Source organism: Sminthopsis crassicaudata, chromosome 3, assembly GCF_048593235.1.
Source record: "Sminthopsis crassicaudata isolate SCR6 chromosome 3, ASM4859323v1, whole genome shotgun sequence".
Taxonomy (NCBI): domain Eukaryota; kingdom Metazoa; phylum Chordata; class Mammalia; order Dasyuromorphia; family Dasyuridae; genus Sminthopsis; species Sminthopsis crassicaudata.
In genome coordinates, this window is record NC_133619.1 from 651,749,631 (window position 1) to 651,774,826 (window position 25,196).

General features: G+C 48.3%; 2 protein-coding genes across 13 annotated transcripts in view; one reads left to right on the forward strand and one right to left on the reverse strand.

Moving 5' to 3' along the window:
• Positions 1-25,196, reverse strand: part of NUCB1 (nucleobindin 1) — a 30,816-nt gene that overhangs the window by 2,053 nt on the left and 3,567 nt on the right. The window contains exons 1-7 of one of the 12 annotated variants that reach the window (XM_074308205.1): positions 8,389-8,545; positions 2,046-2,248; positions 1,767-1,925; positions 1,340-1,477; positions 578-685; positions 358-490; positions 148-251 (exon numbers count right to left, since the gene is read on the reverse strand). In XM_074308205.1, the coding sequence (XP_074164306.1) occupies positions 148-251; positions 358-490; positions 578-685; positions 1,340-1,465 (471 nt within the window). In that variant the 5' untranslated portion in view covers positions 1,466-1,477; positions 1,767-1,925; positions 2,046-2,248; positions 8,389-8,545. Of the gene's footprint in view, positions 1-147; positions 252-357; positions 491-577; positions 686-1,339; positions 1,478-1,709; positions 1,958-2,045; positions 2,273-3,672; positions 3,797-7,193; positions 7,342-8,388; positions 8,613-9,308; positions 9,757-25,196 lie in introns of those variants that run through there. The other 11 variants (XM_074308209.1, XM_074308206.1, XM_074308208.1 and 8 more) reach the window with 11 other exon arrangements.
• On the forward strand, positions 2,327-8,565 carry TULP2 (TUB like protein 2). Its single transcript, XM_074302661.1, has 15 exons — positions 2,327-2,462; positions 3,654-3,689; positions 3,865-3,997; positions 4,179-4,305; positions 4,399-4,536; positions 4,787-4,936; positions 5,018-5,143; positions 5,225-5,323; positions 5,508-5,526; positions 5,832-6,408; positions 7,017-7,129; positions 7,264-7,378; positions 7,465-7,563; positions 7,722-7,893; positions 8,381-8,565. The coding sequence occupies exons 2-15, from the start codon at positions 3,655-3,657 to the stop codon at positions 8,512-8,514; spliced, it is 2,037 nt and encodes a 678-aa protein (XP_074158762.1). The 5' UTR covers positions 2,327-2,462; position 3,654; the 3' UTR covers positions 8,515-8,565.

Genomic DNA, 25,196 nt, shown 5'->3' on the forward strand with positions numbered 1-25,196 from the left:
CCAGGATCCAGCTCCGGGGCCCAGACTGCTTCTCAGCCGGCGCCGGCCCCCGCCCCCCATCTCTGGGGCAGGAAGGCCGGCTCAGGCCGCTCCGGAGCATTTTAGAAATGGACAAAGACCCCAGGGAGGCCCCGAGATGAGCCTCACCGTCTGGATCAGCAGCTCCAGATCTCGGGCTTCAAACGTGTGCTGGTTCTGAGGGTCCAGGTGTTCAAACTGCTTGAGAAGGCTCAAGTGGTCGACCTGCACCTCTGGGGCCCGGGAGACAGGGACATACTTGGGCCGAGCCCGCAGGGGCCCCGCTGAGGCCCTCCGCCCTCCCTCCGGGGCCCCCCACGGCCCTCCTCCCTCCCTCACCAGGCTCCTGGGCAGCATCCATCTTGGCCTTGAGCAGCATCCGCAGGCGGGATACCTCCTGCCGCTTGAGCTCGTCCAGTTTGGTGCGAATGTGATGACTGACAAAGTCAAGCTCCCGACTCAGTTTCCCACTCTGGAGCCGGGGGAGACAAGAGGCACCGTCAGCACTTGGGGAGCCGGCAAGGCCGGGGGAAGCCCCCTCCCCAGGGCGTGGCCCCACCTTGATGTCCTCCGCGTTGGCGGCCTGCAGCTTCTCTCGGAAATGGCCGTCCGTCTCCAGGACCTGGATCACCTCTTGCAGGTAGCGGTGGTAATAGAGCCCCGTGTCCTGGAAGACAGGCCGGATCCTGGAACCCAAGGCCGACGGGCCCTGCGGGGCCCGAGCCTTTCACCCCCTTCCCCCCGGCAGCTCTTCGGTCAGACCCCGGCTTCGCCACATCCCCCGCTTCAGGATGCTCCCCCGCAGACACTCCGCCTTTGGGGGTGCTCCTTCCCCCAGCCCTAACACCCCAAGGACCCGTCCAGTGCCTCTGCGAGGCGACTGCCATGGGCAGGCCCCCATTTCCTCCTTGTGAGAGATGGGATGGGGGCGGGAGGGAGCCCGGAAGGGGACAGGGGCATGGAGCCTGAATGCTGCAAAGTCAATTTCTGTTCCCAGCAGGCCCCGGGGCACAGGAGCTCTGGCTCAGACCAAAGTTAGGCTCTAAGGCACAGGGAGTTGTGTGAAGCTTCCGGGCTGGTCTCTGCTCCCAGCCAGGCCCCCCGCAGGGGGCCCAATGCTGCCGTGGCCACAAGGGACTCTGGGTTTGGGTCCCATGGTCCCGTAGACCAAACATCCTTCCTCCCACTCCGTGACTCCAACTCCCAGAAGACTCTGCGAGAACAAGCTGCCCAGACGACTCGTGGGCTTCGCGGAGGCCGCTGGGAATTGTGGTTCCAACCTTACCCCCCCCACCCCCGGAGGTGGGGCAATCTGTCTCACCGGGGTCTCTGGAGGAGAAGGCGGCACCGCGTCCTTTTTGGCATCAGGCCGGTCCAGAGGAGCTGGCTGGGCTGGCGCGGGCAGCAGCAGCAGCAGCAAGGCGGCCAAAAACCCCCTGGGCATCATGCTGAGGGCTTCCTGAGACAAAGAGACAGTCAGGGAAGCTGGCCCGGGGTCAAAGCCCCTTCCTTCTTTCCTCTGGCTTCGACCTCGGCCGTCCGGACCTCAAAACTGAGGGAGGTGTAGAAACTACAAATCCCATGAAGCCCCGGCCCCGCCAGAGAATCCCAGGCGTTGCTGGGAGATGTAGTCCTGTCCCACCCTCACACCGCTTGGGAGAACGCGGAGAGAACATCTCGGCCTTTCTTGCCTTTTTCCAGACTTCTCCCCACAGCGACCACGGTGCCTTTACTTCCCAGTTGCTTACGTGTCACTCCGCACGAGCCGGGGGGTGAGGTGGAGGGAGGTTCTCGGCACTTCCGAAACGCGGAGTAGGGTAGGATGTTCCCAAGCCTGGATCCTGCCTAAGGTCAGCCTCCCACTTCTTCGTTGGCTCTCAGACTTTCAATTCGTCCCGCCCCCGGCTCTAAGTTAGCCAATCGAAAAGACAAATGTACCCTATGTGGAGAAATCACATGAGCAGGCTCCGCCCATCAAAGAGCGAGCCTGGCTTCAGCCAAGCACCCACTTTCAGTCCCGCCCCCACCTCCTTATTAGGTCGCGCAACCACAACTCCCAGCAGGCTGCACGATAGGGTTCGCAGCTCTTTTATAGGTTGTTCTGCCGCAAGCCTTCCTGGGAATCATAGTAACTTCGGTTTTAGCTTCCCAAAGTTGCTAGAAGGTGGAGGTTGGGGCCCTTTAAGGAACCTAGATGTCCCGATTCCAAGCTAGAACGTTGAGACAGTTGCTATGGAGCGGAAAGAGGAGTGGGCTCAGTGGCTGCCAGGGAGAGCCCGGTAGTGGGGGCCAAGAGGAGGTGGAGGAGTAGTAGGTCGGGGGTGGGGGACGGGGCCGTTCCTGGAGGGGATCCCCCCCATCGGGGATCAGAGCAGCAGGGAAGCTAGCTAGCACCTTGCCCCCCACCCAGGGACCTGCCTGACTTGGGAGAGAGAGCAAGCCAGGTACGGGGGAGGACGACAGACGAGAAGCGGACCAGACTGCGTGTCCCTTTCTTTCAAGGACCCCGACATCTGCCCCTCCCTCCAGTCCTTACTCTCAGTGGGACTCAGTTTCGCGAGCCCAGAGGCTCTCTAGGGTTTTAGGGACCCAGGAGTCTGCGGCCCCCAGTGCTTGATCCCCTCTGCCACTCAGCTGTCACAGCCCACATGCCTTAGCCCTTTGTAGATAGAGGTTGGGGCAGAGCTACTAGACCACGGAAACAGCAGCCCTCTGACAAATGGCTCCCCCCAGTCTTCACTTTCAGTGGGTCTCAGTTTCTCAAGGCCAGAGGTTTTCTAGGGTTTTAGGGACCCAGGAGTCTGAGGCCCCCAGTGCTTGATCCCCTCTGCCACTCAGTTGTCACAGCCAAAATGCCTCAGCCCCTTTATAAATATTCAAAAGGTTGGGGCAGAGCTGCTAGACCTCCAAAATGCCAGGTCTCCTGACATTTGGTTCCCCCGAGTCCTCACTCTCGGTGGGACTCAGTTTCCCGAGTCCAGAGGCTTTCTGGTATTTTAGGGACCCAGGAGTCTGAGGTCCCCAGTCCTTGATTCCCCCTGTGATTCAGTTGTCACAGCCTGCGTGCCTTAGCCCCTTTATGTATACTCCAAAGCTTGGGGCAGAGCTGCTAGCCCTGGGGAATGCCGGCGCTCCAGTTCACGGAGGGATCTGGAAGTTTGCCGGCCCCCGGGCAGCCTCTCATGTCTCTGGAACATCCTTTCCCCTTCCAAGTCAGGCCAGAGAACTGCTACTGTGCAGAGGTGGAAGGCATATTGGCTGAGAGACAAATAGAGGGAGAGAGGGAGGGGAAAGAGTGAAGGGCTGGGTGATTGGGGGAGGAAGGGGCCGAAGCCGAGAAGCTGGCGTGCACCCAGAGGCTGAGCCCAAGCTTTCCGACAAAGTGCAGGGCAGGAGGAAGGGCTTTTCTGTCCTCGGCCCCTAACCACCCTGTCTTCCTAGAAACAGATCAGGCCGGAGGGCAGGCAAAAAACAAAGTGGGGTTCGAGGCCCATAGCTGACAGGGTCTAAAGGCACAGTCCGGGGGTCTGAAGGGGGGGGGGAGTTAAGGTTGGAAGGCCACATCCCTGGGTCTGAGAGGTTAAAACCCAAGAACAGGGATCCTAAATCCTGAGGCCTGATCCCTGTATCACCAGGATGTCTCAGGACAGTGACCTGTGGAGGAAGGATTCGTGAGTTACGCCTTTTTCTGCTGAGGGGGTAGGGTGGAGTCTGGGTGTCTGTGCATTTGGGGGTGCAGGAAGCTAGGGAGTAGGCTAGAGAAAGGCAAGCCTGGGGGAAGGGACAGCTGGACTCCTGGGTCCCCGGAGGACAGTGGTCAGAGTTCTCCTCTTTGTCACCTCACAGAAGATCTGCTTTGGGAGGGGTGCCGCCCACAGACTGGGGGAGCCCAGGACCAGCCCCAGGCCCGTGTATCTCTCTCCTCAGGAGTCTGGGAGACGAGCTGGCCGCTGTGAGGCAGCAGAAGCTGGAACAACAGGTACTGGGTCCCCTCCCGTTATCCCCTTACCCCCCTTCCCGCCAAAGCTGTGCCCCTGCCCACTGTGTGACTTCCGATGGTCGCCTCTCGGGGCCTCGGCCTTTCCCTCGGTGAAGCGGGACAGACAGGGCGGGAGCCTTGGGGCTAGAGCATCTCTAAGCGCTCTGAGGGCCTCCCTCAGCGGCGCTTGTTTGAGAAGAAGCAGCGGCGCAAGCGCCAGGAGCCACTGATGGTCCAGGCCAATCCCGACGCTTCCCTACGGCCTCGGCGGCCCCGACGGCGAGAGGAGCGAGGCCCCGGGGAGAGTGGTGAGGGCTAGCTCAGGGAGACTAGAGGGTGGCCTGCTGGGCGTGGCGCTCCCACCCGCGGCCTGTGGCAGACCGGCCCGCCGTGTCCCCCAGGCCCGGTGAACCCTTATCTCCTGGAGAACGTGCCAGAGGCGCACCTGCGAGCTGGTACCCACAGCGTTCAGGGCAGCGTTAACTGTGGCGGTGACTGTGGGAGCGAGCGCACCTCTCGACAGGCCTTAGGAGGGGCTGGTAAACCCCCACTCCTCTGACCCCCCCAGGCCTGCCCCTGATTCCCTGGCCCCAGGCTCCCCCTCCCCCCACGCCCCGGGGAGCCCAGCGGCCCTTTCCCCAGACTGCCCCTCCCCCCACCCCACCCGCCTCCTGGGGCCCACTGGTCCCCGTCCTCCCAGTACCCTGGTCTCCCCTTCCCGTGGTCCCCACCGGCCAGAGACCCCGGCGTCCCGACGGCCAGCCCTCAGCTCGCACTCTGTGCCCACAGACGCCTCGGACCCAGAACTAGAGGAGGTCTCGGTGGAGGACAGCCCGATCTCTCCGCCTCCCGGCAAGGATATGCCTGGGACCCGGCGCCGGGGCTGGCCGGCTCGCCAGAGGCCAGGTGAGAAGGGGCTTCGGGGCCGGCGGAGGCCAGGTGAGAAGGGGCTTCGGGGCCGGCGGAGGCCAGGTGAGAAGGGGCTTCGGGCCTCCCCAGTTCCCCCTCACTCCCGCTCAGCCTCCACCTCCTCAGGGAGAGGAGAGGCTCTTCCGGAGCCCAGCCCCGAGAAGCCGCCGGAGCCCGCGGCGGAGGAAGCGGAGGAGGAAGCGACTGCGACGACGTTGCCGGAGGAGATGGCAGCCGGTGAGAGGACCCCCGCGCCCCGAGGAAGGCGCCCTAAGGGCCGCTCCCGGCCCGGCCGTGACCCCTCTCTCCCCCTTGCAGAGCCAGAGAGCCCTGAGGCGCCCCAGCCGGCTGAGGAGGAGGCGGGCGAGCCTCGCCCTACCGAAGGCCAAGGATCCCAGAGCGACCTGGGGGCCAAGAGTAAGGGCCCGGAGGGGGCCGGACCGGGCCGGGAGCCTTTTCTAGTTTGCCAGACCCTTAGGGGAGGCCCGGAATTCGGGCGAGGGGGTGGGGCGGAAATCCCCGCCCTAAAACATTGAGGTCCTGGCGAGGGGGCGAGGGGGCCTGCCCGGACCCACGCCTCCCCCGCCTCCGTTTCCCCCAGAGGAAGAGGAAGAGGAGGAGGAGGAGGAGGAGGAGGAAGAGGAGGAGGAGGAGGAGGTGGCGGAGGTGGCGGACGTTGAGGAGAGCAAGAGCTGCGAGACTTCGGACTTGGGACAGGAACGTGGCTCGGAGCAAAGCCCAGACCCCGGAGACCCGGTGTCCAGCAAGGTCAGCTCCGCGCTGAAAAGGGGCCAATCAGAGCTCGGGATGTGCGCGGCGGGGCGGGCCTGAGCCGAAGGAAGCGCCAATTAGGGCGCGGAAGCGGCAGGCTGGGCGGGGCGCCGTCCCCGCGGGCCGAATCGGGATGCGGAGCGCTATTTTGAAGGAGGCGGGGCCGCGGCGGGAGGGTCTCGGCGGAGCGGGGCGGGAAGGGGAGATGGAGGAAGGGCGCTCTGGCCCCAAACCCGAAGGTGCAGGCCCCGATCTGGCGCCGGGTGCCCGTGCTGCCGTACACAAGTGGCGGACGCGGAAGGGAGCGCTGGGCTAGTCTCGGGGTGGCCCCGGGGCCGGAGGGAGAGTGGCAGATCCCGGCGGCCAGAGGGAGGGCGGGTCCCCGGCGGCCCCTGGGGGAGCGGGCCGCTCACAGCTGGCGCACCACACAGGAAGAGGACCGGGAAGACACTGCGGAGGCGGAGGTGGCGGCGCCCGAGGTGCAGGAGCCTTCCCCGGGCAGCGGCGGCGGCGGCGGCGGGGGGGCGGAGGCCGGCGACATCGGCAAGGTGCCGCACTCGCCGCCGCGCGCCCCAGGCCCGCATCCTGGCGAGGACATGGAAGCCTACGTGCTTCGACCCGCTCCTCGCACCTGTACCGTGCAGTGCAGGATCACTCGAGACAAGCGGGGCATGGACAAGGGCATCTTCCCCTTCTACTACCTCTACCAGGAGGAGCCCGAGGGCAAGAAGGTGTGCCTCGCCGGCCCGCCCTCTGCACCCGGGAGTCCCTCGCCCCCAGGCCAGGATGGCAGATTCCACTTCCCATTCCCCAACGGCCTTCTCCAGAAACTGGTCCAGATAGATCCCCGAATCCAAGACTCCCTGCCTCCCTCCCCAAGGACCCAGGAGCTCGAGCTCCCGATTTCAGAACCTTTGCTCGGTGAATGAGACTTCAGGCTCCAATTCCTTGGACCCAGGGGGCCCTCGCCTCATGTTCAAAAGACTCCAGTTCCGCGAAGCCCTCAAGTCCGAGCCAAATGCCCGTACCCTGAAACCCCAGATTCTGTGCTTCAAAATAGCAGACTCCCCCCAGCCTGTGAACTAACCCCATTCCTAGCATCACAGCATGCCCTTCCCTCACCTGACCCACACTCTCCACTGTGGTCCGCTAGGACTTCAGAGCCTTCCAGGTTGACCTGTGCTGCTCCTCACTTTTGAACCCCAGATTAGCTTCCCTAAATCCCTGCCCCCCCCCCCACCGTGAGAGGCACTCAGCAGCCGGAAGGAGCTTCACACCCGCCTATGGAGGGTGGCAGATCCTAAGACAGCTAACTGGGGACCTCCACCCCCCCCCCTAGCATTTTCTCCTGGCTGGGCGCAAGAGGAAGCGGAGCAAGACTTCCAACTACCTCATTTCCCTGGACCCCACCGACCTGTCTCGAGATGGAGACAACTTTGTGGGCAAAGTCAGGTGGGACAGAGGCTGGAGGGATCCTTGGGTCTCGGAGGGCGTGAGGGCTGGAGGAAGGGAATACCTGGGTGAGGAGGGATCCATGAAGGCCCCAAAGGGCTGCCTGAACTCCGGAGGTATTTTCCTGCCGGCAGGTCTAACGTCCTGGGCACCAAATTCACCATCTTCGACAACGGGGTGAACCCAGAACGGAAAACCTTCATGCTGGAGTCCACCCGCATCCGAGAAGAGCTGGGGGCTGTGTGCTATGTGAGCGCCCGCCTGGCAAGGGGGAGGGGGCCGGAAGGAGGAGCAGCTGGTGATGGTGAGGGACCAACCCTGGGTCTTCCTTGCAGGAGACCAACGTTTTGGGATTCCGGGGGCCACGAAAGATGACGATCATAATCCCAGGCATCGATCCCCAGAACCAAAGGCTCAAAGTCCAGCCCCAAAATGTGAGTCTGCCCGGAAGGGGGCAGACACTCCCGGGTCCCTGGGGGTGAGGCTGAAGGCTCCGCGGTGGGCCCCGAGGACGGGCCCCAAGAGGAGGCCTGGATAGCCAGGACTCGGCAGCGGGTCCTGAAGCCGGTACATGGGCCTGCTCTTTCTCCAGGAGCAGGAAACTCTTCTGAGTCGCCTGCAGCGAGGGGCCAACAAAGGCCTGGTCCTCCTGCAGAACAAGGCGCCATCTTGGAGCGACGAGAGCGGCGCCTACGTCCTCAACTTCCACGGACGGGTCACTAGGGCCTCGGTCAAAAACTTCCAGATTGTGCACCCCGAAGACCGTGAGCCGGGGCAGGGCCGCGGGCAGGGTGGGGAGAGCCGGGGCGGGGCGCCAGAGAGTGGGCCTTCGGGCCCTGCGGGGGAGCCAGGAAGGTGTAGACAGGATAAATGGGAGATGATCGACAGCAAAGGCCCCCCAGCATGCTAGGGGGCCGGGAGAGGCTTTTTGCAGAAGGGGGAGATGGAGCTAGGACTCCCAGGGAGCCAGGGAAGTCCGGAGGGGAACCGGGAGACCACAGGACCCCAGCCTGCAGCGGCTTTTTAGCTGAGCCCTCCCGCCCGGGGGGTCCCTCGGGCACCGCCTCCATTTCCCTGAGCCCACCCGGTTAGGAGCCAGCTTCCCTCCCAGATCTTGGGCAGGGATGGGGACTGGACTACAGCTCCCAGGAGTCCTTGCGGCAGAGCCCTTGCCAGGCGCCCAGGCGGCCCCGAGTTCTCTGGCCGGTATGGAGCCCGCGGGTCTCCGCAACCGCCACTTCTCTCCTCCAGCTGACTACCTGGTGCTGCAGTTCGGCCGCGTGGCCCCGGACACGTTCACCATGGATTTTCGATTCCCCCTTTGCCCCCTTCAGGCCTTCGCCATCTGCCTGTCCAGCTTCGATGGGAAGCTGGCGTGTGAGTGACGCCCCCCACCCCGCTGGCCCCCAATAAAGTACTATCCTCCCCCCCCTCCCGCAACGTGTTCTCCGCCTGTTCTTCCCGGCCCCAGCCCTCCCCACCCATTCCGAGCCGAGAGGAAAAAAACCGGAACTACAACTCCCATGAGGCCTCGGGCCAGTGCGCCCCTGAGCAAGGATGCCTTTTGGGCGGGGTAGCTCAATCTCTCCGCCCTTTCACCCCGCGGCGGCATTCCGGCCCCTCCCTTCACAGGCCAGGCGGCTGAGGTGACTGGCTGCAGTTGGCAGAGCCCGGTTACCCCAAGCCAGCGTGGGTTGCAGATGGGGGCGGGGTGGGGAAGGATGAAGGGTCCCAGCAAGAGACAAAGTCAAAAAGTCAGCGGGAGAAACTGAGGCTGACACGGAGCCGATGCCAGCCTGGGCGAGGCAGCCTGCCCGCGGACCCGCCCCACATCCAAGCCCCCCTCGCCCCTTCCAAACCCTAACCCAGAATAGCGTCGGGGACTAAGCCAGCGAGGTCCTGACAGACAGATCCCGGGAGGGGGGGTCTGGGGCGGGACAGAAGCCCGGGATCCCCCCGGAGAAAGGCGCCCGGAGCTGGGGGGGGAGCCTCAGGTCGCAGCCGCGCTTCCCACCTATAGGAGCTCAGACAAGCCGCTCAGCCTCGTTGCCAAGCTAGATTCTGGGGTCCCTTCCATCTCTGGGCAGAGGAGCCCAGGGTAAAGCCACTTAACCTTTCGCAGCCTCAGTTTCCCCATCTGTAAAGCAAGATAGATTCTGGGGCCCCTTGCTGCTCTTACCACATCAGGGCACAGCTCTCCCCCACCGTAAGCACATCAGCTCCCAAACGGTCTTGAAGTGGAGCCCCCTGAGGTCACTGCAAATGGGGCGTCACGCGGGAGTCCAGGCCCCTCGGACGCCCACCCTCCTCCCGGGCTCGCTCTGGGGGGACCGCGGCTGCTGGGGCGCTCAAACAAGCACCTCAGGCTTGAGAGGAGGGAGCCGCAGTCCCGGGAAGCTGTCGGTCTCCATCCCCCACAGTGGGCATCGACTTCGGCTCTTGAGCCGTACCAGGCCCTGGGCGTTGTGCTAGGCAGTGGAGAGTTTGCCAGCTCAAGCTGCCTCGGACAAGCCTGTGCCCGGGAGTTGGTGCCTCCTGGCAGGAAGCAAGGGCGAGACTCCCTCAGCCATCCCACCCGTCCCCGCGGACGGCTGCGCCTTTGTCTCCTGCCTCCGGTTCCCGCTTCTCTCCCTCGTTGGACGGCAAGAGCCAGAAAACGGAGCAGCGGCAGCACAAAGGGCAGCCGGCCCAGCCCCAAGTGGGCCTTGCACCTTGACTCCCTTTGACGCCTGCATCCTGAATCCAACAGGGGGAGGTTGTGCTCTGACTGCGAGAGACTGGCTGCGGAGGGCAGGGAAAAAAGAGGAGCTCAGGCAGGGGGGAGGAGGGCTCCTGGCCCGGGGTTTTTAATGAGGGAAAAAGGAAGAGTCCAGCACAGCGCCAACATTTTAGGGGAGCAAAAGCCCAGCCAGGCTCCTGTGCCATCTCAGCGGGCCGCTCCCCGCAGGCCTGTGCCATGAGGAAATGAGACAAGCTGCCGCGGTCAGTGACCTGAGCTCCTACAAGGTGGCCACCAGCCCTGGTTGGACAAGGGCCCAGGCCGGAGGTGCAATATTCGGGGGGATCTCTGCTACGCGGCACCGGGACAAAGAGAAACAAGGGTGGGGGTTCTAGTCAGCTTCCTATGATTGGGCAAGCGAACTCAGCAAGAGCTCGGCTCCTCTCAGCAAAGAGGGGAGGAATAGTGGGCAGCTCCCCGCTCGGGCTCACATGCAGACCCGGCGCGACATTCATACTGATTAAAACAGACTCGCCCCCCAGGACGCCCAAGGCCCCGCACAGCTGCTGCTGCACTCCCATGGGAGACGCCGACAATCGGGAGGCCCGATGCAGAGGCCGCCCTGGAGTCGGGAAGCCCCCAGTGCAAATCTAACTACAGTCCATCTCAGTTTAATTAGAAAACGGGATGTTAATGGCAAAAATGGCCAGAACAAACCCCTCAGTTCCACCCAGAAAGTGCTCAAAGAAGGGGAGACGCTGCAGGCTCAGTCAGGCCCACCAGGGAGGGCAAGGAGCTTCTACAGACAGACCATTGTACCCAGCGATAGCAAGCTTATACGATCATCAGCTCTGATGGATCTTCGACAAGAAGAATCCAGGCAGGTCCCAATGATCTCCCAATGGAGAGAGCCAGCTGGCCCAGAGAGGACTGAGTGGACCACAACACAGCATTCTCTCTCTCTCTCTGCTGTTTCCTTGCATTTTGTTTTCTCCCTTCCCAGTTTTCTTAAGCTGGAAATGTTTTCACCTCTGTCTCTTTGTAGGTTCTATCACTCCAGAATCTGTTTAGAGGCTGGATTTAAATTTTTCCTGTTGGAAACTGGAAAAACCTTAGGTAATTTTCTGGCTTCTCTATGCCATTTTGGTTCTGTCTTTGCCTTAGATATATGTTTAACTTATACACAAGATATCCAAAGTCCTCCAAGGATGATTCAAGAATATATTTAAAGACAAAGTGTTCTCTATCATAATCTATGTTGATGTGTCCCTGACGTGTGTCAAGGATGTGCATGAGAAGAAGAGATCAAAGAGCTAGAGCTGAAAATATGTTCACAGGAAAGGAAAATATGTAATTACAGATTGTCATTGTGGCTTTCCTGAAATAGTAGTCCAAGAGGGATAACTAGTAGTTAAGAAAGAGATGCTTCCCAGATAGTTGTTTCTCCATGTCTGCAAGTCTGTTGGTGGGGATAAGATTGTCTGGAGATTAAAAGTGAAGAATGATGTCTGGGTATTTCCTATAATAGTGGGAGTATATAAAAATGTATATATTGATACATAGATAAACCCAATTTATTATAAATTAATAAATTGCCATTTTATTTTCAAACTTAGTTTTCCATGAATGTGACTAGCTTCAGCATTTATGAATTGATGAAACTGAGAATTTATACATAGGAGGATGGAAACCAGACCTTAGAATTTTATCTATGCAAAAAAGTATCCATCTCGAAATTCCTAATATTGGTCATCATTGAATATATACTTTGAAAATGTTAATTACATATAATTGTTACTTATCATTATCATTGTTATTACTTCTTGTGTGGTGTTGACTAAGTTACCTAAAATCTTTAAACTTCACTTTCTTAATAGGTAAAAATAGATTTTCCTAGATTGTCTTTAGGTTCTATTTCCATTCTAGATCTTCGAATTTATTTATACTAAGCAGTGACTTTATTTATTTATTTATTTATTTTTGCACAAATGGTTGCAAAAGCTGGGTTTTGGATTTAAGTATGCAGATTTGCACAGCTTGTAGGCAAATGGATCATTTACCAGATTCTGTTACTGAAAGCATTCAAAGCACTGAACTCAATTAAAAATAAACCTCCTGCTGGAGCTGTGCTTTTTCTTATACAGCAAGATAATTATACAAATACGTATTGATATATTGGATTTAACATAGATTTCTACCATGCTTAACGTATATTGGACAACTTGCATATTGGGAAGGCAGGTGGGAGAAGGGGGGGGACTGGAACACAAGGTTTTGCAAGGGCTAATGTTGCAGGATTGTCCACGCTGTGTTTTGAAAAATAAAAAGCTTTAATAAAAAAAATAGCTTTTTATTTTTCAAAAAGATAGTTTTCAAATGCACTCTTGGAAAACCTTGTATTTCAAATTTTTCTCCCTCCCTCCCCACCTCCCCCATCCCCTAGACAGCAACTAAACCAATATAAGTTAAACATGAGCAATTCTTCCAAGCAGTGCTTTTCTTTTTAGTAAAGAAGGGAAGGTAATACACATTTATTAAGCACCTGCTGTATGCCAGACACTGCTAAGTGCTTTACAAATATCACCTCATGATTAGGCCAGTTCCAATGGTCTTGTGATGAAGAGAGCCATCTGTACCCAGTGTGGATCACAACACAATATTCTCACTCTTTTTGTTGTTTTGCTTGCTTTTTATTTATTTTATTTTTTTCCTTTTTGATCAGATTCTTCTTATGCAGCATGATATTTGTGGAAATGTGGAAATATGTCTATATTGGATTTAACATCTATTTTAACATGCATAACATATATTGGATTGCTTGCCATCTAGGGGAGGGGGTGAGGAGAAGGGGGAAAAATCTGAAACCCAAGGCTATGCAAGGGTCAATGTTGAAAAATTATCCTTGTTTTGAAAATAAAAAGCTTTTAATACTTAATGTGCAACAAGAAAATGGCATTTACACACATATATTGTATCTAGGTTATATTGTAACACAAGTAAAATGTATGGGATTGCCTGTCATCGGGGGGAGGGAGTGGAGGAAGGGGGGATAATTTGGAAAAATGAATACAAGGGATAATATTATTAAAAAACCAAATTAATTAATTAATTAAAAAAAAAGAAAAGAAAAAGCTTTAATACAAAAAATCATTTCATTTGATCTTCACAACAAACCCATAAGGAAGGTGCTCTTCTAAACATCCAATGCTCTTATTAGTAAAGAAGGGAAAGGAAGGGAATATTTATCAAGCACCTGCTGTATGCCAGGCACTAGACTAAGTGCTTTACAAATATCATTTACAAAAAAATGATCCCTAGAACAATCCTGTAAGGCAGGTGTTGTTATCAACTCCATTTTACAAGTGAAGAAATTGAGACAAACGGGTGAAGTGCCTTGTGCAGTAATACACAGCTAGTAAGTGTCTGAGGCTGGATTTGAATTCAGACCTCCTGATCTTGGCTAGTGTTCTGTGGCACACCTACCTGACCACAGTATCCTGGACAACAGGCAGTGTCACTTGTTGAACCTGGTCACTTCGGCGCCTGGGGCACCTCCAGATCCTTGATATTGGCTGGACATTAGAAGGTCGTCCTGGAGGCAGAAGAGGAAGCTGGGGTTGCCTGAGGGGTGCCCGGGCCTGCTTGGTGAGGGCCAAGGGGCCCTCCATGGCTGAGAGTTTCAGGCATCCATCGTCTCCTAGACCCCCCCAAGGAAGAGGGCACAACTGAAATCTCTTTTGTGGCTTTCCTGGGATGAGAAAGATCCCGTGCAAGTTAGCCCCAAACCACAAGGCTGTGGATCCCTCGGCCTAGGACCCCACGGAGTTTGCCATGTTAGCCCCAAACCACAAGGCCCTAGCCCAGCGGCCAGAAGCAGCCAGGACACTAATCTCTCACTAACCATCCCTCATATCACTCAAAGCCACCAAATGCTTTTTTGGGGCCCCTCTCCCCTTTTTCCCCCCAAACCAGCTAAGATGGTCTGGACTTAACTGATAGTCATCTCCTCCTTCAAATCCAGAAGCACGACAGGGGGGGGGAGTTCTTCTCTCTGTGATTCTCACTGGAGAAGCGCTTGGTAAGGAACGGAAAGGAGGCACCTCCCACCTGGGCAAGCAGGCTTCCAAGGGCTGATGGCAGCATCTGTAGAATCCCATGGACTGAGATGATACAGCAAAGTTGATCAGGGCAGCTGAGGGATGCTCAGGTGTAATGTTCTTCTCTAAATTATAATGTTCTCTGGAAGTAGGTTTCTTGGGGAGCTTCTGCAGGCAGCCTTAGTTTCAGTTCAGTTCAATAATCCCAAATGCAGCCAATCAAAATCCTTTATTGTCTCCTTCAAAATAGCCAGGTTAGCTTTCTTAGAGGCCTCTCTCTCCTCTTGGTTCTGGGAGCTCTTGCCACCAGTCCTGTGTCTCTTCCTGCTTCTGCCTCTAACTCTCTCTGAATCCAAAACCTCCAGCCAGCATGAAGGTGGAATATGGAATAAATCTGACTCTACTTCCTGGAGTGGGCTTGTTGGTCTGGCCCTGAGAGCTTCTTGCTTATATGCTGTGCACTGAGTGTACTCCAATCATTACATCACTGGGAAACCATTATTTGTAGTAGGATAAAATCAATGCTAAAAAACATTTAACCATTGTCTCCTCAACTCCACTCAGTACCTTGTTTCAAATTCTGGCCCATAACATCTTTTTGTATGATTAAATCGACCATACTGAACCATGCTAAATTAGATAACCATTGTCTCTTATCAATTCCACTGTCTTAGCACTTAATAAGAACTTAATAAACATCTCCCCCTTTCTTTTGATTTAGAACATAGGGTGGTCATGACCTTGAAACATAAATCCATCAATATGGGAGGCATTACACATAATTACATAGATTACATAAACACATAGTAACATAGTAACATAACACATGCTAGAAGTATGTAACAAATAACATGATCAAATAATCATAAATTGAGAATTGATAAATGTCCATAAGTCCATTGTCCATTATTCTCATCTTGTGTTAGGAAGTCCAATGATTCCTGCTGGTTTTAAAGTTCTTTAACAGTCTTATTAGCCATGCTCTTTCAGTGTCAGATGTTTCTTAGATTTTCTCCTTTATTTTGAGGTCTTTCTCTTTTTCTATCTCTCTCTGATGGACAAGGCGAATACGACTCGTTGGCCCCCATCTGATTCCTTCTCCTTCTGAAGAAATACAAGCAAACCTTCTCCCCCAAGCAGTTAACCTATCTGGTCCTTTCATTCACCACTTTCTGGGTCTCTCCACATCACCTGGCGATTATCTAAGGACACTGGAGCTGCTCGCACTGGACACTGACCTTCTGGTGGGTTATAAAACCTGTCTGCTTGAGTCAGTGCATCTTTGTGAAAATAAAGAAGTTAATAGTATAAAGAGCTAGATTTAGAAGTTCTGTAGGATTACCTGTGGCTCCCCCTTTCTTTTGTTTTTGGAGGAGCATCTTAATGTCTCTTTCTCCTCTCTATTATTGCCTGTCCTTGCATTAAAGGATATGCCAGTGGTGTGTAAAATCTTATACTGTGCACAAAAGTGTACAATATGTTTAGAAGTATATGCAGGTTCATTGTCTGTTTTTATTGCTTATGGCACACCCATAGTTGCAAATGCATGTATAAGGTATTCAATGATCACTCGGGCTGTCTCTTTTGCTGCTGGTATTGCAAAAGTGAATCCTGAAAAGGTGTCTACCACAACGTGGATAAAAGACGACCAAAAGATTTATAATGGGTCACATCCATTTGCCAGATTTCATTAGGTCTCAAACCAGTAGGGTTCTTCCCTGAAGAAGAGTGTAGGAGCATGGAAAGGAATGCAAACTGTACAGGCTTATACTATGCTCCTAGCTTCTCTTATTATTCCAAATTGTAAACGTAAAGCTCAAGCAGCCTGATGATATTTAGAATGAGATTCTTGGGCTTCCTTAAATAAAGGAGTATTGGCCAACATGGTTAGAAGGCTATCTGCCTTTGAATTTCCATCAAAATTAGGACTTGGAAGTCCACTATGAGAGTGGACATGCAAGATATAAATCTTACCTGGATGCTTTCTCACTTGCTCTTGAAGTTCCTTGAAAAGCTGATATACATTGGAGGCTACAAATTTTATTTGGGCTGTGGCAATTCTTTGTACCACACCTACTGAATAGGCCAAATCAGATATTATATTTATATCTCCTGGATAATAAGTAAGAACTAGAATGATTACATACAATTCATTCTGCTGAGTGAACTGAAAAGGAGTTCTGACTACTCTCTTTATAGTTAAGTCACAAGAATATACAGCGCAAATATTATGTTTGGAATTTCTGTACAGATAGTTGGTCCTTTAAGAGGAATTTTAGAAACCTTTTCTTCAAGAATTCATCGCCAATTATGTAACAGTCTGGTTATCTTTAATGGAAACCCATGTGTAAAATTTGGAGCCAGGGCTAATAAAATTTGCCACTCTGGGATGGTTTCACAGCATACATTGACTTGTGCATTAGTATAAAAGGTGTATATCTTGTCAGGACTTATCCCAGATAATTGTACTGCTTGTTTAATGGACTTTAATAAAATTCTAGACACAAGCACTGGGTAAGGAGTAAGGGTTTGTTCTGATTGTGCTAGGGGGTTCACCCACTCTATCACACTGTCTCCTTGATGAAGGACTGCTGTGGGTGTCTCTTGTGTAGCAAAAACTGATATTTCCAACGGTTTTTGAGTGACTCTTTCAACCACATTGGATAAAAGCCAGTTCAACTTGTCTCAAAGCCTCTTGAGCTTCTTTTGTAAGCTGGCGTGGTGAATTTAAAGCACTGTCTCCCCTTAAAATGTCATATAGAGGTTGCAATTGATTGGTAGTTAAACCTAACACTAGACATATGCATTGGATATCCCCTATCAATTTCTGAAAGTCATTTAATGTGTTTAGCTTCTCTGTTCTTAAGGAGAGTTTTTGTACTGTAAGCACCTTAGGGTATACTTCATATCCTAAATATTGAAAAGGAGCATGTCTTTGAATTTTCTCTGAAGCTATGTGCAATTTATAATTCCTCAGTGTTTCCATGGTCTTTTATAGACATGCTTCTAACATTTGTTCCTCAGTTACACATCCCAATATATCATCCATATAATGTAATAATATGACTTTTGGAAATGCTTTTCTTACTGGAGTAAGAGCAGCAGCAACATACATTTGGCACATAGTAGGGCTGTTTTTCATTTCCTGTGGCACAACTGTCCATTCAAATCTTTTATAAGGCTCAGCCAAATTAACACTAGGCATTGAAAAAGCAAATCTTTTCATATCCTCCTTATCTAGAGGGATAGAATAGAAACAATCCTTAATGTCTATAACCTATAGAGGCCATTCTCTTGGCAACTGAGTAGGAGATGGAAGTCCAGGCTGAAGAGTGCCCATAGTTTCCATCTGTTCATTTACCTTTCTTAAATCAGTCAACATCCTCCATTTTCCAGATTTCTTTTTTTACAACAAATATTGGGGAATTCCAAGGACTTAAGAGAAAGCTGTAAGTGTCCTTGGTCAAGTTGCTCCTGTACTATGTCTAATAAGGCCTGAATTTTATCACTACCTAAGGGCCACTGTTCCATCCACACTGGTGTTTCAGTTTTCCATTGGATAGGAACTGGTGAGAGTGCTGGCAGGCCTTCAACAGCAGCACTGCCTAAAAAGCCAAAGTACTTATTTGTAATTCGAATTGTTGTAAAATGTCTCTTCCCAACAGATTGATGGGGGCTTTTTCAACTATAAAAGGAGTAAACATTCCTGTTTCATTTTCAAATATCCATCTCCAAAGGATACCACTAACTTCTGCTGCTATTGATTCTCCTACGACAGATATGTAGGTGTCTGCCTTAATCTTTGGCCAGTTGGCACCTCTAATGATTGTGCAATCTGCACTTCCATTTATATAAATAGTAAGCATAGGTTGGTCCGCTGTCATGGCTGCTGTCCAGTATATTCCTGGACCGTGCTGCTTGGAGTCAGAATCTGGGCAACTGTCACCAGATTGTTTATTAGGGGTATGTAACAGTAAGCCTGATGCTACTTACTATTTCTCCTGGTTGATAAGTCACACATTGTCTACCTGTATTAGTGACTGTGATATTAGGTACACATTCCCCAGTTTCCCACATAAGTGTATGGCTGAACACTGTTTTGTAAGCACTCTCAGGAGGTGAAATAGGCAAGTCTACTGTGCCTGGAGGCAAGGTATCCATAGGCTGGAGAGGAACAAATTTCACCTCTCCAGGGGATATCTCAGAAGTCCCTACTGCATACAACTCTATTTTTACTAATTGCAATCCCTTTTTCCCCTCTGATTGCTTCTTGGCTGATTGATCATGTAATCCCATCTGCCATCATGTATTAATATTGAATTTCTTCAATATTAAGTTAGAGACTGATCAGAGAAAGGCAAATGAATCCAACAAGGAGAAGAAGTGGGATTTGTCTGAAGAGACCGATGTGGATGCACAGGGAACTCACCCACAAACTTTTTTTTTTAAACCTAGCATTCCATTTTCCCCTAATTATATGTAAAAACTATTTTAATATTCAGGGGGAGGGGCAAAGTCCAAATGTCAAGCATCTGAGGCTGGATTTGAACTCATATTCTCCTGACTTCAAGTGCAGTGCTCTATTTGCTCTGCCAACTAGCTGCACCTGTTTGCTTGTTTTTTTCAAATTTTGAGTTCCAAATTTCCTTCCTCCATTTTCTCCTCCTCCTCCTTCAACCCACACCCCACTGAGAAGGCAAAAAAGTTGACCTAGGTTCCACAAACTGATTTTTAAAAAGAAATAGGCAGAAATTATCATGTTGCAGATGATATGATGTTATACTTAGAGAACCCTAGAGAATCAACTAAAAACTATTAGAAACAATTCATAATTTTAGCAAAGTTGCAGGATACAAAATAAATACACATAAATCATCAGCATTTTTATATATTACTAACAAAGTTCAGCATCAAGAGATCCAAAGAGAAATTCCACTTAAAATAACTATTGATATTATAAAATATATGGGAATGTACCTGCCAAGGCAAAGTCAGGAACTACACAAATATAACTTCAAAACAGTTTCCACACAAAGTCACATCTAATCGGTTGGAAAAATATCAAGTGCTCATGGGTAGCCCGAACAAATATAATAAAAATGACAATACTACCTAAATTAACCTACTAATTTAGTGTCATACCAATCAAACTCCCAAGAAATTATCTTACAGAGCTAAAAAAAAAATAACAAAGTTCATCTGGAAGAACAAAAGGTTAAGAATTTTAAGGAAATCAATGAAAAAAAATGCAAATGAAGAACTAGGTCTAATTGGATCAGACCTAAAACTATATTATAAAGCAGCAGATATCAAAACCATTTGGTACAAACTCCTTTTATGACACAGACATGGTACTGATACCTAAACCAGGTAGATTGAAAACTGAGAAAGAAAACTGTGGACCAATCTCCTTAATGAATACTGATGCTAAAATCTTAACCAATCTCCTTAATGAATACTGATGCTAAAATCTTAAATAAGATATTAGCAAAAAGACTTCAGAAAATCATCCCCAGGATAATACACTATGATCAAGTAGAATTTATACCAGGAATGCAGGGCTGGTTTAATATTAGGAAAACCATTAGTATAATTGACCATATTAATAATCAAATTAATAAAAACCATATGATCATCTCAATAGATGCAGAAAAAGCAGTTGATTATATCCAACATCCATTCCTACTAAAAACGCTTGAGAGTATAGGAATAAATATTTAAGACCGTTAGTAAGCATAATATGTAATGGAAATAAACTGGAACCTTTCCCAGTAAGATCAGGAGTGAAACAATGTTGCCCACTATCACCATTACTATTCAATATTGTATTAGAAACTCTAGCCTTGGCGATAAGAGCCGAGAAAGAGATTAGAGGAATAAGAGTAGGTAATGAGGAAATCAAACTGTCACTTTTTGCAGATGATATGATGGTATACTTAGAGAACCCCAGAGATTCTAATAAAAAGTTATTAGAAATAATTCACAACTTTAGGAGAGTTGCTGGATACAAAATAAATCCAGATATATCCTCAGCATTTTTATACATCACCAACAAGTGCAACAGCAAGAGATACAAAGAGAAATTCCATTCAAAACAAATGTCGAGAGTATAAAATATTTGGGAATCCATCTACCAAAGAAAAGTCAGGAATTATATGAGAAAAATTACAAAATGCTTGCCACAAAAATAAAGTCAGATTTAAATAATTGGAAAGACATTCAGTGCTCGTGGATAGGCCCAGTGAATATAATAAAGATGACAATACTCCCCAAACTAATCTATTTATTTAGTGCTATACCAATCAGACTCCCAAGAAACTATTTTAATGACCTAGAAAAAATAACAACAAAATTCACATGGAAGAATAAAAGGTCGAGAATTGCAAGGGAACTAATGGAAAAAAAGTCAGAGGAAGGTGATCTAAGTGTACCTGATCTAAAGTTATAAAGCAGCAGTCACCAAAACCATTTGGTATTGGCTAAGAAATAGACCAATCGATCAGTGGAACAAATTAGGTACAAAGGACAAAAAAGGGTACAACTATAGCAATCTAGTGTTTGACAAACCCAAAGATACCAACATTTGAGATAAAAATTCATTATTTGAAAAAAAATGTTGGGAAAACTGGAAATTAGTATAGCAGAAATTAGATATGGATCCACACTTAACACCATACACCAAGATAAGATCAAAATGGGTCCATGCTTTAGGCATAAAGAATGAGATCATAAATAGATTAGAGGAACAGAGGACAGTCTACCTCTCAGACCTGTGGAGGAGGAAGGAATTTATGACCAGAGGAGAACTAGAGATCATTATTGATCACAAAATAGAAGATTTTGATTACATCAAACTAAAAAACTTCTGTACAAACAAAATTAATGCAAACAACATTAGAAGGGAAATAAATTGGGAAAATGTTTTTACAGTTAAAGGTTCTGATAAAGGCCTCATTTCCAAGTTATATAGAGAACTGACCCTAATTTATAAGAAATCAAACCATTCTCCAATTGATAAATGGTCAAAGGATAGAACAGACAATTCTCAGATGATGAAATTGAAACTGTTTCTAGTTATATAAAAAGGTGCTCTAAATCACCATTGATTAGAGAAATGCACATTAAGACAACTCTGAGATACCACTACACACCTGTCAGACTGACTAAGATGACAGGAACAAATAATGATGAATGTTGGAGGGGATGTGGGAAAACTGGGACACTGATACATTGTTGGTGGAGTTGTGAAAGAATCCAGCCATTCTGGAGAGCAATTTGGAACTATGCCCAAAAGTTATCAAACTGTGCATACCCTTTGATCCAACAGTGCTACTACTGGGCTTATATCCCAAAGAAATACTAAAGAAGTGAAAGGGACCTGTATGTGCCAAAATGTTTGTGGCAGCTCTTTTCATAGTGGCTAGAAACTGGAAAATGAATGGATGTCCATCAATTGGAGACTGGTTGGGTAAATTATGGTATATGAAGGTTATGGAATATTATTGCTCTGTAAGAAATGACCAGCAGGATGAATTCAGAAAGGTTTGGAGAATCTTACATGAACTGACGCTGAGTGAAATGAGCAGAACCAGAAGATCGCTGTACACTTCAATGCTGTATGAAGATGTATTCTGATGGAGGTGGAAATCTTCAACATAAATAAGATCTAACTCACTTCCAGTTGATCAATGATGGACAGAAATAACTACACCCAGAGAAGAAACACTGGGAAATGAGTGTAAACTGTTAGCACTACTGTCTATCTACCCAGATTATTTATACCTTCAGAATCCAATATTTAATGTGCAACAAGAAAAGTGGATTTACACACATATATTGTATCTAGGTTATACTGTAATACATGTAAAATGTATGAGATTGCCTGTCATCTAGGGGAGAGAGTAGAGGGAGGGAAGGGAAAATTTTGGAAAAATGAATACAAGGGATAATGCTATTTTAAAAAATTACTCATACATATATATTGTCAAAAATTTATAATTATACAATTTAAAAAAAGAGAAAAAAAAAAAAAGAAGAAGATCCAACTCACTTCCAGTTGATCAATGATGGACAGACACAACTCCACCCAGAGAAGGAACACTGGGAATTGAATGTAAACTGTTAGCACTACTGTCTTTCTACCCAGGTTACTTATACCTTTGGAATCCAATTCTTAATGTGCAACAAGAAAATGGTACTTACACACATATATTGTATCTAGGTTATACTGTAACACATGTAAAATGTATGGGATTGCCTGTCATCTAGAGGCGGGAGTAGAGGGAGGGAGGGGAAAATTTGGAAAAATGAATACAAGGGATAATGTTATAAAAAAAATTACTCATGCATATGTACTGTCAAAAAAAATTATAATTATAAAATTAATTTAAAAAACCATTTGGTGTGCATACCCTTTGACCCAGCAGTGCTACTATTGGGCTTATATCCCAAGGAACTACTAAAGAGGGGAAAGGGAGCTGTATGTGCCAAAATGTGTGTGGCAGCCCTTTTCATAGTGGCTAGAAGCTGGAAGATGAATGGATGTCCATCAATTGGAGAATGGTTGGGTAAACTATGGTATATGAATGTTATGGAATATTATTGTTCTATAAGAAATGACCAACAGGAGAAATACAGAGAGGCTTGGAGAGACTTACATCAACTGATGCTGAGTGAAACGAGAAGAACCAGAAGATCATTATACACTTCAACAATGATACTGTACGAGGATGTATGCTGATGGAAGTGGATTTCTTCAACATAGAGAAGAGCTAATCCAATTCCAATTGATTAATGATGGACAGAACCAGCTACATCCAGAAAAGGAACAATGGAAAATGAGTGTAAACTGTTATTTTTACCTTCTGAATCCAATTCTTCCTGTGCAACAAAAAATTCGGTTCTACACACATATATTGTATCTAGAATATACTGTAATATATTTAACATATATAAGACTGCTTGCCATCTGGGGGAGGGGGTTGGGGGAGGAAGGGAAAAAAATCTGAATAGAAGTAAGTGCAAGGGATAATGTTGTAAAAAATTACCCATGCATATGTACTGTCAAAAAAATGTTATAATTATAAAATAAAATAAAAATTTAAAAAAAAAACCATTTGGTACTAGCTAAGAAATAGAGCAGTTGATCAGTGGAATGGGTTAAGTTCACAGGACAAGGCAGGAAATGACTATAGTAATATAGTGTTTGACAAACACAAATACCCAGATTTTGCAATAAGAATTCACTATTTCCAAAAACTGCTGGGATATTTGGAAACTAGTATGGCAGAAAGTAGGCATAGACCTACACATAACAACATATACCAAGATATGGTCTAAATGGGTTCATGATCTAGACATAAAAATTGAGATTATAAATCAATTAGAAGAACAAACGATAGTTTACTTCTCAGACCTGTGGAGGAGGAGGAATTTGTGGTCAAAGAAGAGGAGCTCATTACTGATCACAAAATAGATAATTCTGATTAAGTTAAAATGTTTTTGTATAAACAAAACTAATGCAGAGATTAGAAGGGAAGCAATAAACTGGGAAAACATTTTTACATTCCAAGATTCTGATAAAGGCTTCATTTCTAAAAATACATTGAGAATTAACTCAAATTTATAAGAATTCAAGCCATTCTCCAATTGATAAATGGTCAAAGGATATGAACAATTTTCAGATTATGAAATTGAAACTGTTTCTAGTTATATAAAAAGGTGCTCTAAATCACTATTGATCAGAGAAATGCAAATTAAGACAACTCTGAGATACCACTACACATCTGTCAGATTGGCTAAGATGACAGGAAAAAATCATGATGAATGTTGGAGGGGATGTGGGAAAACTGGGACACTGATACATTGTTGGTGGAGTTGTGAATACATCTAGCCATTCTGGAGAGCAATTTGGAATTGTGCTCAAAAAGTTGAAACTGTGCATACCCTTTGATCTAGCAGTGCTACTCCTGGGCTTATATCCCAAAGAGATCTTAAAGGAGGGAGAGGGACCCACATGTGCAAAGATGTTTGTGGCAGCCCTCTTTGTAGTGGCTAGAAACTGGAAAATGAATGGATGCCCATCAATTGTATGGTATGTTATGGAATATTACTGTTCTGTAAGAAATGACCAACAGGAGGAATACAGAGAGGCCTGGAGAGACTTATAGGAACTGATGCTGAGTGAAATGAGCAGAACCAGGAAATCACTGGACATGGCAACAAGAAGACTATACAATGCTCAATTCTGATGGACGCTGCTCTCTTCAACAATGAGATGATTTAGGCCAGTTCCAATGACCTTGGGATGAAGAGAGCCATGTACACCCTGAGATACTGTGGGTACTGAGTGTGGACCACAACTGGCATTTTCATTCCTTTTGTTGTTTGCTTGAATTGTATTTTCTTTCTTTTTTTTTACTTTTTGATCTGATTTTGTGCGTGTGTGTGTGCAGCAAGGTAATTGTATAAACATGTATGTCTTTTAAAAAAGAAAAAGAAAATAGGCAGAACAAGGCCCAATAAGAAAGAATGAAAATAGCCATATGGCAAATTTCTATAAAGAGAACATTAGGAATCTCAAATCTCAAAATGAACAGACTCAAGAAGTCTGCTAAGAGTCATAAAAAGGGGTAATCTCACTACTACCCACCTCTCGGATTGACTAAGATGACAGGAAAAAATAATAATAATTGTTGGAGGGGATGGGAGCTGTGAAATGATCTAACCATTCTGGACACTGAATGTGAATCACAATATAGTTATTTTTACTTTTTTTTTTGTTATTATTTGCTTTTTTTTTTAACTTTCTCATTTTTTTCTTTTTTGATTTGATTTTTCTTGTGCAGCATGTGAAATTCTGTATAGAAGAACTGAACATATTTAACACATTGGATTACTTGCTGTCCAGGAGAAGGGAGGAAGAAAAATTTGGAGTACAAGGTTTTGCAAGGGTGAATGTTGAAAACTATTTTTGCATATATTTTGAAATTGAACAGCAATTATTAAAAATAAAAAGGGAGTAAGCTATTTTAAAAATAATATAATAATAATAAAAGTTATAACCTATAATAACAATAAGCTATATGTGTTGCTTTATTGTGTATATAACAATATATTGGGCAGCCAAGTGGCTCACTGCATAGAGCATTGGGCCCAGAGTCAATAAGACCTGAATTCAAATCCAGCCTCAAACACTTCCCAGCTGTGTGAGCCCGGATAGTCACTTCACCCTCTCTGACTCGGTTTCCTC

Coding starts and splice junctions, on each gene's coding strand:
- TULP2 (XM_074302661.1), top strand. CDS start 3,655: ATGTCTCAGGACAGTGACCTGTGGAGGAAGGATTC. Junction 3,690..3,864: donor GACCTGTGGAGGAAGGATTC/GTGAGTTACGCC, acceptor GTCACCTCACAG/AAGATCTGCTTTGGGAGGGG. Junction 3,998..4,178: donor AGCAGAAGCTGGAACAACAG/GTACTGGGTCCC, acceptor GGCCTCCCTCAG/CGGCGCTTGTTTGAGAAGAA.